The sequence below is a fragment of the Leptinotarsa decemlineata genome, unplaced genomic scaffold (assembly GCF_025532065.1).
Source record: "Leptinotarsa decemlineata unplaced genomic scaffold, Ldec_3_MD MMD2_tig00026307_RagTag_RagTag, whole genome shotgun sequence".
Taxonomy (NCBI): Eukaryota; Metazoa; Arthropoda; class Insecta; order Coleoptera; family Chrysomelidae; genus Leptinotarsa; species Leptinotarsa decemlineata.
The window spans coordinates 5,072,027-5,087,025 of NW_027412681.1; the positions used below are offsets into that span (position 1 = coordinate 5,072,027).

Genomic DNA, 14,999 nt, shown 5'->3' on the forward strand with positions numbered 1-14,999 from the left:
GAGGAACGGGCGAAATTCGGCGCCCAACGTGGGGCGATGAGATTTTAACTTTTGCCTGAGAAACTACTGTATGGAGAGAAATGAAAAATCAATGAAATGCAAGATGAATATCAAACAAAAGTTGAAATATTTATAAAAACAAATTTTATTTATCTTTGAACTATGAGTTCAAAAGAATACTGTTCAAAATACGTTTAAAATTGTTACACATTATTTTACTACTGCTCTACGATGAGTATTTGTTCTATAACTGTCACTCTAATGTGGCATTTTTAACCGAATGGTAAATATATGGGTACACGGCATTTTCAAAATGAATCTCTAATAGAAGTAAAACCAGTTTGTAGACATAAACCTACTGGTAATGTGATTGTATTTACAGAGATTCAAAAAATACACAAGAGTGAAGCCAATAAATTACATAATACTCTAGTTATGACAGAATCAAAGTGTTACATAATACATAATGATTTGCACCAATTGAGCAACATTATTTTCTTACATCAGATTACTGTCAATAAAAATGCCCAAATTTTTACAGTGATTCATTGAGTTCAAGCTTTAATAATTAATTAACCACTCAAAATTACTGATTATTTATTAATCACATATTATATTCAAACAAATTAATGATTTCTAAGATTCCCGGTCTAATAGTAAAACACTACTTTTTAGTCCAACTATGCTTTGAACTATCGTCAAATGAAAATTACATCTTTATTGGTTTGTTAGTATCAAATGTCTTTCAACTTTATTCATTTCGAAGCTATACAATGGTTGATACAATGTTTATGGAATAAATTTACCATTTCGAAACCAAAAGCCAAGGAAACACGTCGACTGACGAGAGACGTTTATGACGAATCAGTAAAAACAAACGTTTTTTTGGAGGTTAAGAAATCCTGAGAATTGAGCATAATGTGATCAGAAAAAAAAACAAATTTTTCTATTTCAAATATTTTGTCTAGTATATGGCAATAGTACATAGCGGCACAGATAAGGTACTCCTAATAATGATTGGTGGATTATTCAGGTTTTTTGACAGGTTTCGTGGTGAGTATATTTGAATATTTTTTTTCCAATTTCTTTCCAAGGTGTCTAAAGATCGTTTGCAGTGTAAATATCAACTTCATTTGTCATAATTCTATTCAAAATCAGTACAATATGAAGAAAGTGCATGAGTATGCAGAACAATACCTTTATGGGTTTGATATTTATTGTCTGATAACGAAGTCATTATATAGATACTTCGTGTAATGCTAATCAACTATCGTGAACTTTGTTGAACTTTTCATTTGTAGTGAATGGGTCATTGGAAGTAGACGATTTAAGAGTACTGGCATTTTTCACTTTGGGGGTTATACATTTCCGGATGAATTATTTGTAAGTTTGGAAAAACCATGAAAAACTTAACAGTGTTTCAGAAAAAACATTTTTTTTTAATTTATACAAGATCCTGAAATAAAAATTCCCGTTGATAGAAACAAGAAACTAATCCAAATTATTATTTCAAAAAATTAATTGTGTTAAACTTTAAATGTTGAAATGTGCAAATAATATCTAAAGTGAGTTTTTATGAACATGACCTCAGAGTCAACAATGAATCACATTAACAGTCTGATAAACAAAAAGCGCACCAAATATACACCAAATGAAAATGTTGTTAGGGCTGGATTAGATCTTGCTGCTGGTATACCATTAGCACAATCTGTTCTTGATATCAGTTCAAGTTAAAAAAAAATGAGATCTAATCTAGCTAGATGATAGAAAAACTCCAGTCAAATCAACCAATCTATCTTTTGATACAGGAATCATTCCTGGAAAAAATGAAAATGGTCAAACTCACAATATAGAAAAATGATAAAAATAATGAAAACTATCAATATCTACCTCACTAATAATATTCAAAATTAACTTCTATATTAGAGCACGGTCATCAAGATGGGTTTCTCAGATCACGTGAAAGAATCAGCAGCTTTAGACGTTGCGACAGACTTACAAAGGCAGTAAAGTATACCTCCTTGTATCATTTAACTTGAAAGGCATTTGATACTGCAGATGACAAAACTATATTATCAGTTTTCAGATTGGTTTCAAAATTATTTGAGCAACAGGAAACAATCTGGATATATCGGAGGTGAACCAGTTCGTACTGATACTGTACTTGTGGAGTCCCTCAGGGATCAGTACTTGGAGGCCAGTTTTCTATTTTATGGAAGTGTGGGAGAGAAGAGATTTTTAGTTGAAGACTAAAACCAGTGTTCCTTTCTGTGTATGATCTCAGCTTGGAACCACTCGATGTTATTTTAATGGGTCCAAACATGCTCTGCTATTCCTGATTTGCTGGTTTCCCCTTGCTATGTGCTTTTTTTGTCCTCGGTAATGCGACGTTTCAATGGCCTCTTAGTTTCACCGACATAGGATTTTCTGCACTCACAGGGAATCCGGTAAATGCAATTCTTGGAATCGCAGTCCGCGTTTGGTGGCCTGGTTTTCGTGAAGCTGCTACGGATATTGTTTCCGAATCTGAAGCAGGTTCTTATGTTATACTTTGACCAATCCTTCTTATCCTTTCCGACAATCCTCTGATGTAGGGAAGTACAAGTGTGGAGCTCTTGCTGTCTAAAGCCTGTTCCACCATCACTTTGTAACCATTTCGATAAAGGTCATTTTTGATGATGCCTAGTTCCTTTTCGAGACCTTCCTTTGTATTACAGAGCCCGAAAGCACGGTCTAGTAGAGTCTTGATGATTCCTCTCTTAGTCGATTGATGAAAGTTGGGTTCCTGGTTCAGATACTGTCCTGTGTGAGTGGGTTTTCGGTATACAGATGTTTCCCATTTAGTGTCGGTCCTCTTCACCAATTCGGCAATTCGTTGTGGACTTCCTTCTCCATTGTGAAAGTGATGAAAGGGCTTACGTTGTTGATGTGGAAATTTTACACCACTAACATTAATGTCTGATTTTTGCAAATTTTTTTCTTTCTGTTGTTAATTTTGAAATGTTTTAAACTAATTTTACTTTTTTCTGAAGAAGTATCCATTCAGAGGTGAAAGATTGACAAATCGTTAAAATTGAAAAAGTTTTTTTAAAGCCTATTCGACTAAAAACCCCGTTATTCCTTCACTCATAAAAAAATATTACATACAGAAATTACTATTAAAATTCAAAACGTTCAAAATGCAGAATTTGCAAACACAGTTAATTGTTCCTTTCTAGGTATTCCAAGGACACCCGAAATTTTGAGTCGCGATGGCAGTTTAACTAGGGGCCTGAAACCTCCTAACGGGGGCGGAAGGCTCAGCATATGGATGCAGGAATCCCTGGTTAATATAGAGCAGTATCAACGTGATGCTACAATAATTGAACAAAATATTACGAAACTCACCAGACTTCTTCAACAAATCGAAAGCAGCAATCCCATTGTGGCAGAGGTGAGTTTTTTTTCTTGAATGAATACGTGTCTTTCAGGCTAATGCTATGTCTACCATTAAATTCGTAACTGATTTATGATCGTAAATAAAAATGCCGAAAATTGGAAATGCTGTTAATTTTACATTTAACTCGATTTTTGTGATTTCACAAACTTCTATCAGTATTACAGTTAGTCTTATCGTCATTCTGCTAATTTTTTTTCTAAACAAGTATGTTCATTTTCAGACAGCTATTGAAGCTTTGTCTCCGAACGTTAAGAAGGATCGAAGGAAATTTGGTTTGAAAAAGAAAAAGTCCTCATCTTCGAAAGGAGGTAGCGTCGATTTGACAATCCAGTTTAGTGGGAACAAATCTACCACTGGCACCGATACTGATAATACTTCACCTCTTTCTGTGAGTATATTTATTTATAGGTATATATGTAAAAGGATTTGTATATACGAGAAATATTTACAAAATAACGTAAATTTTCGTTTGGAAAAATATTTTATTTAGACGTCTATATTGATTTTGTCTTCAAAATAGTCCCAGAGCTTCTTCTAATCTTCGACATACTTCTCATGCTAGAAAAAAAAGGGTTTTCTGTGACAGTTGTCAAACAGTTATTGATTTTTTTGCATATAAATGGTATCAGGACTAACATTAATTGTTTTAAACCAAATAAATCATACCTTTAAACAAATGATAACACAAGTATTTTTTGGGAAAGAAAGTTTTTGGCTCTCTACTATTCCATCTTGATAAAAAAAATGTGTCAAATTGATTACTTCCTTTCTTTCTTTGGAAGATGTCCACATTTTTTTTTGTATCAATATGGAGTAAATATCAATTTGAAAACAAAACTTGTTTTCAAATTGATTTACTTCCTTCGTTTCTTTGTAAGATTTCCACTTTTTTTTTTATCGAGATGGAATAGTAGAAAGCCAAAAACTCTCTTTCCCAAAAATTAATCACTTCTAAAAATATAACCCCTTCAATTTAAGTAATAGTAATAATGATTAATTTCCCAAGAAACATATGATAGTTATGCTAGGAAGAAAATAACAATTTCGAAAAGAGCAAAAAGATATTAAACTAACGTGCTAAAATAAAAAATTTATGAAATTTATAAAATATTGGTACTAATAACAGATTCTTTCAAAGATTTTCTTTGAATTTCATTTTGCTGATACTTTTGAAAGAATGCGTATAATTTGTAATTATTGCATAATTTGAAACCACTCCAATGAATAGATTTTTTACCAATATTTGACCCAATATTCAAAATCCTTAGATTTTTTGAATGCCTTAGGCATTGATTCGTTACGTTGATTAATCCTCACTTCAAAAATCAAATTTGAATGTTTCAATTTGTTTTCTGCCAGATGAATGAAGGTCCAACATTTGAGTTTGTATAACATTGATATGTATAATATATTTTTGGGTTTATATACATTAATAGGTAGTTCCTTATAATATAATTTGAAAATACATTTCATGAAGCTGCTCTTCAAAGTAATATCAACTGCTGCAGTTTCGAATGAACTAAAGAGAAATGAATATTTTATTGTCAAGAAGTTTTTGAGTTTACCAATTATGGGAGATTTTCCAATCCACGATAAATTTTCATCTTTGTAAAGCCCTAAAAACTTGACAGACGTTGAATAGTTCATAATTTTATTGTGATACTTAATAGATTGATTTAAATTATAAGATGAACATTTTTGTGTGATGAATACAAATGATGATTTATCATAAGTTAATGATAATAATTTGTGGTTATTTAGCAGTGTAAACATTTCCTTGCCGAATTCGACATTAATTGAATTGACTTGTTTTTTTACAGGCAAACTCGTTTTCCGCTGCCGCTTCCGCACCACAACTCAACGCTACAAACACCTGTTCTTTGCCTGTTCCTATGAATGCCTCCGTTAGCGCACCAATGCCCGATAGCCTAAGCAATGTAGATGTAATATCTCTGTCAGCTGAAAATCAAATGAGGGACGATTTCATCACTTTGGCCAAGCAAGGTTAGTTTCACTTAAAAAAAAAAATTCAGCCAATTTCAACTGTTCACTACGTTATATTCAACTACAAGGCAAGATCTGTCTAAACAGAAAATTGTTTAAGTAATTTGAATATGACTTGCAGAAGTTCCCAATAAGTCAATAATAACTGACCAACGGTGGACAGGACTTGATTATTAACATACTAAACTGCAGATTTGAATCACAAATAGACACATTTCTAGGTTATACATTCACCCGTATTCACTCTGAACTTGCATTGGAAAGAAGTATAGTATTGTGAAAATTTACACATTCAGTGAATCTCAAGAAGCACCTTCTTTAGTTTTTGATGACCATCTAAGATTTCTTCAATACACCCAAGGAAAATGCTAAAAAACTCTGTTTTCCTCAACAAAAATGACTTTCTTTTGATACCTTCTTCGAATTTTAGGAACTCAATATCATTATACAATAATTTTCTAGGGTCTAATTATGAGTTGCTTGAGAATGTGGGAACGTTTTTTTTTGAAGATAAGGAAGGTTTCTCAAATACTACAACAATGGAAGGTATATTAAGGCCTTCCCTAAATGCCTTGTCTTATACTCCTGTGCTTGATAAGAAAACAATTAAAATTTCTGACCTCTCAGCTGCATCATTTGGTTATCAGTCGGATTCCAAAAATTTAAAATAAAACAACAGCTGGAAATAGGATTTCAATCAGAAGTTTTGAGGTTCAGTGCATTAAACTCTAGGGTAAGACCCTGTATTTTGTTAAATTTCCTATTAAAGCAACCATTGGAAAGAGTAGAAAATTTTAGGAACTTAACATTCTGATTTCTTTATCCAATGACAATTTATGTTCGATAGTGATAATTTAATATTTTCATTCATTTCAAAGGTAGGGAAGCAAAATCCTAATAAAACTCTCAAGTAAACCGTATTCCTTGTTTTATTAGTATTATTGAAGTGTCTCTTATCCTGGTGTAACTAAGTTGGTCTACAGTGACTAGTGTTGAAAAGGAGTAAAGTTTTCCTGAAATTTCCGTAGTTTGCGTCCGAATGGTAACCCTTTTCAGCACATATAATTGAATTTCTTCTTCGCAAATCAAGAGCTAGTCATTCCAACTGGGCACAGGTAGCGCTTTCTTGCGTTACAAGTAAGGAAACGGTACAAGTATTTGGCGCCCAACGTGGGGCCCTAACTCACGACCCTGAGATTAAGTCTTAAGCTCTATCAGCTGAGCTAGCCAGATTTTTTGTGATATTGTGATTTTGATGATTTTTGTCTGGCAGAATTCAAAAAATTTAAATTTATTTTGATTGATGATTCTCAAAAAATGTACTAATCACCACTACATGTTCTCTAATCAAGTGAGGCACAGAAAAGCTCTTTCAAAATTTCATCCTTCACACATAGAATTGGTTTTAATTCACAACCCAGGCAATGTTACCACCTGTTCCATCAGTTCCTTCAAACATATACACAGAGCCCACCGATTCTAAGTATGACATTACTAAAAATAGATGTCTTTGTAATTACCTCACTTCTTACTCTACTTTAATCACTATGAGAAACACGAGTATTACAAAAGAAGAAGAATACTAGTTGATGTTTATTGTATACCTAATGGTAACATGAACAAAAATAAACAATATGGACTTTGAATAGGTGTCCACATTCTGATTATGATTTATTTGTAGTACTACTGCAAACTGCTCAGAAGAATCTCAGATCTGTGAAAATAAAAATTTAAATAATTGGTATGTTATAATCTACAAGTTAAAACTTGTCTCGCAAAGAGTATAAAATGAAAAGTGGAAAAATGAGATGTTATATACCAATAAGTTTGAACAGAATGAATGATGACCCTCGTGCATTTTGTAATTATTTTAATGGTACATAGTATGTTTCTTGGTGATATAGGGAATATGGAAAATAAGATTTATTTACAGACTTTTTTCAACAGTTTTCATTCCATATGTGAAACATGGTGTATACATAAATTATGTTTCGTTTTCTCTTTTAGTTATAGGGAGCATGAAAACGCTCACTTTCGGTTTGAGCACGGAAAGAGAACGGCTGAAGTCTGCCCTAGAAACAGAAGTGCAAGTTCCTGCTAGCGTTAGTAATCAAAACATAGTAAATTTAAAGAATAATCTGAATCAGGTTCTCCAACAGAATTCGGATTTGAGGAGCAGGCTCGTCAGGATTCACGAAGCGTCGGATTTGACTGATTTGTCGTCGGTGGAACACTTGTCTGATAACGTAAGTAGGCCCGTCCATTATTGTGGGTTTCGTTTGTGTTTAAGGGCTCAATCAGTGTTGTTACCCTTTACTTTTATAATAACCTAGCAATTTTATTGCAAGAATAAGAGAGAAGCTTTCTTAACAATTTTTTGGGATCGGTAAATTTTCATTATGGTAATTGTATTCGAGAGTAAAAACAGCAGACAGGTTCCGTGATATGAATCGCACGTTAAAAAGTGAAACCCCGTTAATCTGCAGCTGGAAAGTTTTGAATTCTGACAGTTGTTGGTATGGGTACGACGGCTGATCAAAGGATAAACATAATTTAACCTATTTTCAATCCATAGGTACCCAATCGATACCTAACGTAACCAGTCTTTCTATTTGAATTATTGCATCGCTAAATCACTTGAATATGACCAAGTTTAAAGAAGATATGAAATAGTTACCAAAAAGTATTTAAAAACTACCCCCATAGATGTCTAATATTCTTGCAGGGTTTCTAATTTGTTTTCTCTCTCTTCTCTTCCAACCTCTCTTATCTTTTCTCTCCTCTTCCCTTTCTTGTCTCTTCCCTCTCATCTTTTTTATCTTAATTTTCTATCTTCTTTTTCTCTTTTCTCTTTCTTATTCTCTTTTTCTTTACTCTCTTTTATGTTTTCTCTATTCTTCTTTTTCACTTCTATATGTTCTTTCCCTGCCCTTCCTCCTCTCTTTATATCTTCTTTCCTCCCTACTTTCTCTTCATTTTTATCTTTTCTCTCTTTCTTTCTCCCTCCTCTGACTTTTCCCACCTTTCTCCTCTCTTAAAAGATTGATAATTTCGACTATAGTATTTTTCAAAATAACAAAACTGTTTTTTTCCATAGACTGAAGATTGTTTTTAAGTATGATAAAGAATACATAGTCTATACCACTTTAAAGAACAAAAGATGACACACAACTCCTTTAGGTCCAGATTCCCCTTGGCATATACATCACTGAAGAAAATTGAAACTTCATTTCCGCAAAATTAGCATTTAGTTCCCTTTGAATGAGAAGAAGTCATATAGTGTGCCTAAACCTTTTTTACATGAAAGTTCAGCGACATGAAAAAACTCGAAACTTCTAAAAGAAATCTGTTTGTACTTTTTTGACAAGATCCACCAAAATCGTATTCCGATTCCATAGATTTTTCATTTTTCACCCGCTTTTTTTTTCTATCAGCAACAACGGACTAACAACGTCTCGCTGAGCTACAGCTCTTCCTGCGTTAGTGCGACCGAATTTTTCGATGCCGAAGAGTTGCCGACTGACAAAGCGCCCCGATTCGCTGACCATGAAGCCGGAGAGGAGGAGTCCGAGGTGCGCACGAGGTCAGAGAGCAGCTCGGAAGCGGGCTCGTTGTCGAGCGGAGAAGGGAGCATTAGCTCCGAGTCGGAACTGGGCACCGAAATGAACACAGCGAACAGTATGGAGGCCGGAGGTAGGTAATTGGTTTTTGATTCAGGGCAGTAGTTGTGCTGTGGGGGTTATACCACGATATTCCAAAGTTTAACTTGTACCCCCCTTTAAGGGGATGACTTTCATAAGTGGGTGACCAAATGGAAGTCCTTGGGAAAGTACGACAAATAAAGCCCAGCATTTTTGTTGCCTTGTTTATAATATAATTATAATGTATGTGAAAGTCCATTTTCTTGTCCATCAAATCATACAATCATCAATATGACCATCAAAGCATTCCAACGTCTTGCTAATTTCTATCTGCCTTATAGTCCAGTCATTTTAGGGGATTTGCCTAGGAAAGTGGACATACCCAGGTGTAAATTTGTATAAACTTTGTATTTTGGCATCATAATAGTATTCTCAAAATTCACATATGATTCGACGGCCGCAACTTCAAAAATTTGGGGTCAAAAGTAAAAAAAAAACCGACTTTTTGCATGTTTTTTGCCAATATCTTGTTTCCAATGGGTTTTATGCTAATTGTATTCATTATCAATATTGTAGAGAATTAAATTCTCTACAACTTTTGTTTCAAACATTTTTCCATACGCTGAATCGTTTTTGAGATAGAGGGCAGCGCGAGCGCAAATTAAATTTTATTTGAAATCAACTGGTTGATACAGTAAAAGATAATACAATTGAAATGTAATTAAAGTATATCCCTTAATGACTTTTTGAAATACAGGAATAAATTGCATTATTGAATTCATAGATCGGTTCATTAATGAAAAAAAAATTAAATATAATGTATTTGTTAATAAAAAATGAAAATAATTTATAATTATTTATTAAGTAATAATTTATAAACCTTAAATGAGCTGATTTCGATCTGGACAACCAGTTGATTTCAAATATTTAATCTGCGCTCGCGCTGCCCTCTATCTCAAAAACGATTCAACGTATGAAAAAATGTTTGAAACAAAAGTTGTAGAGAATTTACTTCTCTACAATATTGATGATGAATACAATTAGCATAAAACCCTTTGGAAACGAGATACTGGCAAAAAACGTACAAAATGTCGTTTTTTTGACTTTTGACCCCCCAATTTTTGAAGTTGCGGCCGTCGAATCATATGTGAATTCTGAGAATACTTTTATGATGCCAAAATACAAAGTTTATACAAATTTACAGCTGGGTATGTCAACTTTCCGAAATACAGGCCTAAATCGACATAAAATGACTGGACAGTAACTGTACACTCCCATTTCATCGATGTTACTTTGAATCTCTTCATTCTACAGTTCACCTACACCACATTTTCAACACTTTATCAACTGAATATATATTTTCAAGTGTATTGTGTCTGTAGTTTCAATTTCATCCTAAGCTATTACTACATCTTATACTTTGATTGAACCTATATAATATATGTAGTCACTGAAGGAAAATAATCCTCAATTATCATTATTTGCTTTACAGAAAGCCAAGGTTTGACTGGCCGCCGAACCGTCCTCCCCGTCCCTCGCCCCATCACAGAAGGCCTGTCGCTGTGGAACCTACTCAGTCGTAACATAGGCAAAGACCTCTCTCAAATCAGCATGCCGGTAGCCCTAAACGAACCCCTAAATGTCCTGCAGAGACTCTGTGAGGAGCTCGAGTACTCTGAGCTACTGGACAAAGCCGCAGGCATAGACGATCCTTACGAGAGGATGGTGGAAATCGCGGCGTTCGCTGTCTCTGCCTACGCGAGTACCCTCAGCCGGGCCGGAAACAAACCTTTCAATCCCCTCCTCGGTGAGACGTACGAGTGTACGAGGGAGGACAAGGGTTTCCGCTTCATCGCTGAGCAGGTATGTGGTAGCATATTTTTTTATAGGACTCGCCTCTTTTCTTTGTTCTGGATTATTTTTAGGCTGAGTGCTTTACTTTCAGTAATTAATAAGAAATAAAAGAGAAATAAATACAATTATAAGTACTTCATTATAAAGCTTTCTTTTATTTTTGTGATTTGGTCACATGGACACCAATAACTTTCAAGGTTTTGATCATGAAAAAGCCGGACGGTACACTAGGCCACACGGTATATGGTTGCAACACACACCAATAGATACCTGAACGCAAATTCACATCACCACTCAAAACAAATATGCTCTGTGGCAAAATCAATAATTACACGTTCAAGGAGGCTGGCAGACAACAAACACAGACAACAAGAGTTGAACACCATCGAGACAACTCTACAAATGAATGTCTACTCAGAGAAAATTATACCACAGATAAAATCAGCAGAATTCTCCACCAACACAACATAACAACACAATTCGTATCAGAAGGTCCACGCTCCGTAATCCAAAGGATCAGGTACCACTGGAGTTCCAAGGAGTTTACAAAGTACCATGTCAAGATTGTGACAAGACTAACATCGGTCAGACCAACAGGCGAATCAACGTAGGCAAGAATGAACACAAATTATCAGTGAAAGGAAAAGTCACCATGTCTTCTCTCATCCAATATATATTGGCGACAGGACACATCAATTTCGAGAATACAAAAACATTAGCAAGCAATGAAAACTTCTACTCTTGAACAATCAGAGATGCTTTCATAGTCAAGAAACGACCCAGGAGTATGAGTAAGAGGGATGACGCACAAAGATTAACAGCAACATGGAGATCCATTGTATCACTTCACAAAATGAAACAGACCGCAGAGCAACACTCCGCACGTGATAATTCAGACATAATGATGAACAGGCAGGGGAAACAATTCAGATGTAAGGCACCTGCCACTTCTATGAATTAAGAATTAAGAGTTCCAGAGAGTCAGTCTAGGTCTACACTCCAGACATTTCCAGAAGATGACAAATGAGACTTTGCCGAAACGTCGTGAAAATGATCAAAAACACCGAACGCGGAGCGAAACTGGGAAAAACAGCTCATGCCTTCAAAACTTTATTCATGAAATATTCTTGCAACAATTTTTATATTGATTACAACGATTTATTCTCTCAAAAAACGTACGCGTTTATAATAGGGAAGAAGCTAAAAACCTAGGCATTATCATAGAGGCAGACCTAAGATTCGAAAAACATGTTAATCAATTGATTCGACGGGCATATGGTTCACTAAAACTGATTTATGGAAACAGGCATTTGCTTCCTCGAAAAATCAAAATGAAACTGTGCGAAACATTAGTTTTATCACATTTTAATTTCGCTGACTCTGTCTATGGTCCGAACTTAACAACTATTTACAAAAATAAAATTCAAAAAGTGCAGAATTCCTGTTTGAGGCTAATATACGGCGTGAGGAAAAATCAGAGAATATCACATAAATTAATTGAGATTGGATGGTTGAATATGGAAAATAGAAGAGTTCATCATGCGGTCACTTTATATTACAAAATTCTTCTATCTAAAACTCCTTCATATTTGTACAACAAAATATCTTTCAGGACAGACATACATAATTTAAATCTACGATTTAAAGGATTATTATCCCCACCTAAATTCAAAACTGAAATGTTCAGACGATCTTTCACCAACCAAATTTATAATTTATATAATTCCGTTCCTGAAAGTTTGAAGAACCTCAGTATTACTTGCTTCAGATCAGAATATAAAAATAATTTATTCAAAACACAAGTCTAGATACCCCTCTGCCCCGCTGCCAAACCAACAAACATAACGATTTTCGTCACTTATCACTTATTTCTCTCATTGTCTATTTGTCAATTACATGTACAAACGCATATGAATTCTTCGACGCACTGTATTAGGGTTAACTGGAAGAACATTTTCGTAGTAAAACTATCGTTTGTCTGCAGAAAATGAACTTCGCCCTTTATTTTCAGAAATGTTTTTATTTTTTTTTTTTGCATACAATGTTAAAATCTATATGTATATTATTTGAAAATAATAAAGACCTTTATTATTATTATTATTATATATCAAAATCATAACATAAGTATGAATCAAGAAAAAAAAAAGATATGAGGTAAATATACTTTGAGTGATGACACTGCCCTAATTGTGCACGATCAATCGCTAGACAAAGTTATTAACAATTTGAAACATCTTGCAACAATGACTGGTTCAATAAATGGAGGCTTCAGCCAAACTCATCTAAGTCCGGCCGTACACGGACCAAATATTTGCAATTGAGGCAACCACAACATTGTGGCCACGTTGACTGCACTTCGCGGTTGACCCAACCATATCTTTGTGATCGACTTGCGGTCATATGAACCGCACTTGCAGTTGAGGCAACTGACATCTATATTTTGTGGTGTCAGAGTTTAGTGCCACTTTTAAACTGGATTTCGAAGAAGAAGCACTACTACTTCTTATTTAGAGGAGAAGCAGAAGACGATCGTACGATCGTTTTGGGTACTGGTGTGGCTCAAGGATCCAACCTGGGATCACTGTTGTCTTTAATATTCATTGACGATCTATCTCAGTTGTTGAAATGCAATCATCTTCTTTTTGCTGACGACCTTAAGATCTACAATCGTATAAATAATTTGAACGACTGCCATAACTTGCAGATTGGACTCGATTTGGCAACTGAATGGTGTTCTAAAAACCGTTTATCTGTCAACATTGCAAAATGCAAAGTTCTATCGTTCTCCAGAAAACAAACTATTTTACAATTTGATTACAACATAAATAATAAGGTCCTTGAAAGATGCCTTTCTATAAAGGATTTGGGAGTTTTATTTGATCCTAAACTAAGTTTTATGGATCATATATCAAAGACAATCTCGTCGGCCCTCAAAACATTGGGATACTGTATAAGAAACTGGTCCAATTTTGCGAATACTAGTACACTCATTATCCTGTTTAATACGTTCGTAAGAAGCAAATTGGAGTATGCTGGCCTAATATGGTCTCCTTTTTACCAGTACGCCAAAATAATGATAGAATCTGTCCAGAGGAAATTCCTGAAATATCTATTCTTCAAGTGTAATGGCATATATCCTGAACGCGGAATTGAGTATAATGTTTTGCTTGAAACGTTTTCATTCAACTCTCTTGAACTACGAAGAGATCTGTCGGCAATTACATTCCTCTTTAAAGTCTTGCACAACAAAATTGATTGTCCAGACATTCTAGCTCAAATTTTCTTTAGAGTACCTCGTCTTCAGTCACGTAAAGAAATTACGTTTTACACTCCTACACCAAGAACCAATCTACTTATTGGATCACCAATATTCCATATGTGTGGTTTAGTGAATGGAATGAGCTTGCAGTGCGACATTCACCATGACTCACTAAATAGTATATTGGAATGTTATCGGAGGAATACGGTCTTACTCTGAGATCAGCAAGGGCTACGGGTTTGTCGTTCATAGTTAATATGCCGTATGTATGTGTATAAATTCCATTTATAAGTTTCTGCATTCTCTTGAATTTCATTTGTTATTAATTACTTTTATATTAGTACTAATTTTTATGCCTATGTAACATTTCATTATAGTATCTCTAAGAAATAGTTTTAATTGCATTGTTCTGTATTTCCTGTGATTGGGTGTTAACCTGTTGGAAATAAAGGTATTATTATTATTATTATTACATCCACTTCTGGTTGCGCGACAACAGGAAGGAAATTTTTATATTTTATTCGATAAACTCCGGAAAGACGAAAACAAATTTTTCAATTACTTCAGAATGTCCATTAGTTTCTTTGATGAATTAATTAGAATTTTGAAACCAAAAATTGAACGCTGTGAGACCAATGTGAGAAAAAGTACACGACGGTATACGCGGTTGGGGACGACTGCAAGTTAGTGGTTCATGTACGGCGGATGAGGCGATGACATCTCGTCGGAGATCAGCAGCAAGTTGATAGCAGACGCCTGTTTTGACTTTTGTGAACGCCTGTGTACGTGTAGTACAGTATTT

At 34.6% G+C, this 14,999-nt stretch overlaps 1 protein-coding gene across 3 annotated transcripts in view; it reads left to right on the forward strand.

Annotated features, from left to right (window-relative positions):
• Positions 1-14,999, forward strand: part of LOC111507147 (oxysterol-binding protein-related protein 3) — a 40,801-nt gene that overhangs the window by 16,174 nt on the left and 9,628 nt on the right. For 2 of the 3 annotated variants that reach the window (XM_023162409.2, XM_074180910.1), the window contains exons 4-9: positions 3,219-3,433; positions 3,660-3,827; positions 5,260-5,443; positions 7,451-7,689; positions 8,878-9,136; positions 10,577-10,947. In XM_023162409.2, the coding sequence (XP_023018177.1) occupies positions 3,219-3,433; positions 3,660-3,827; positions 5,260-5,443; positions 7,451-7,689; positions 8,878-9,136; positions 10,577-10,947 (1,436 nt within the window). The remainder of the gene's footprint in view (positions 1-3,218; positions 3,434-3,659; positions 3,828-5,259; positions 5,444-7,450; positions 7,690-8,877; positions 9,137-10,576; positions 10,948-14,999) is intronic. The other variant, XM_023162410.2, reaches the window with a different exon arrangement.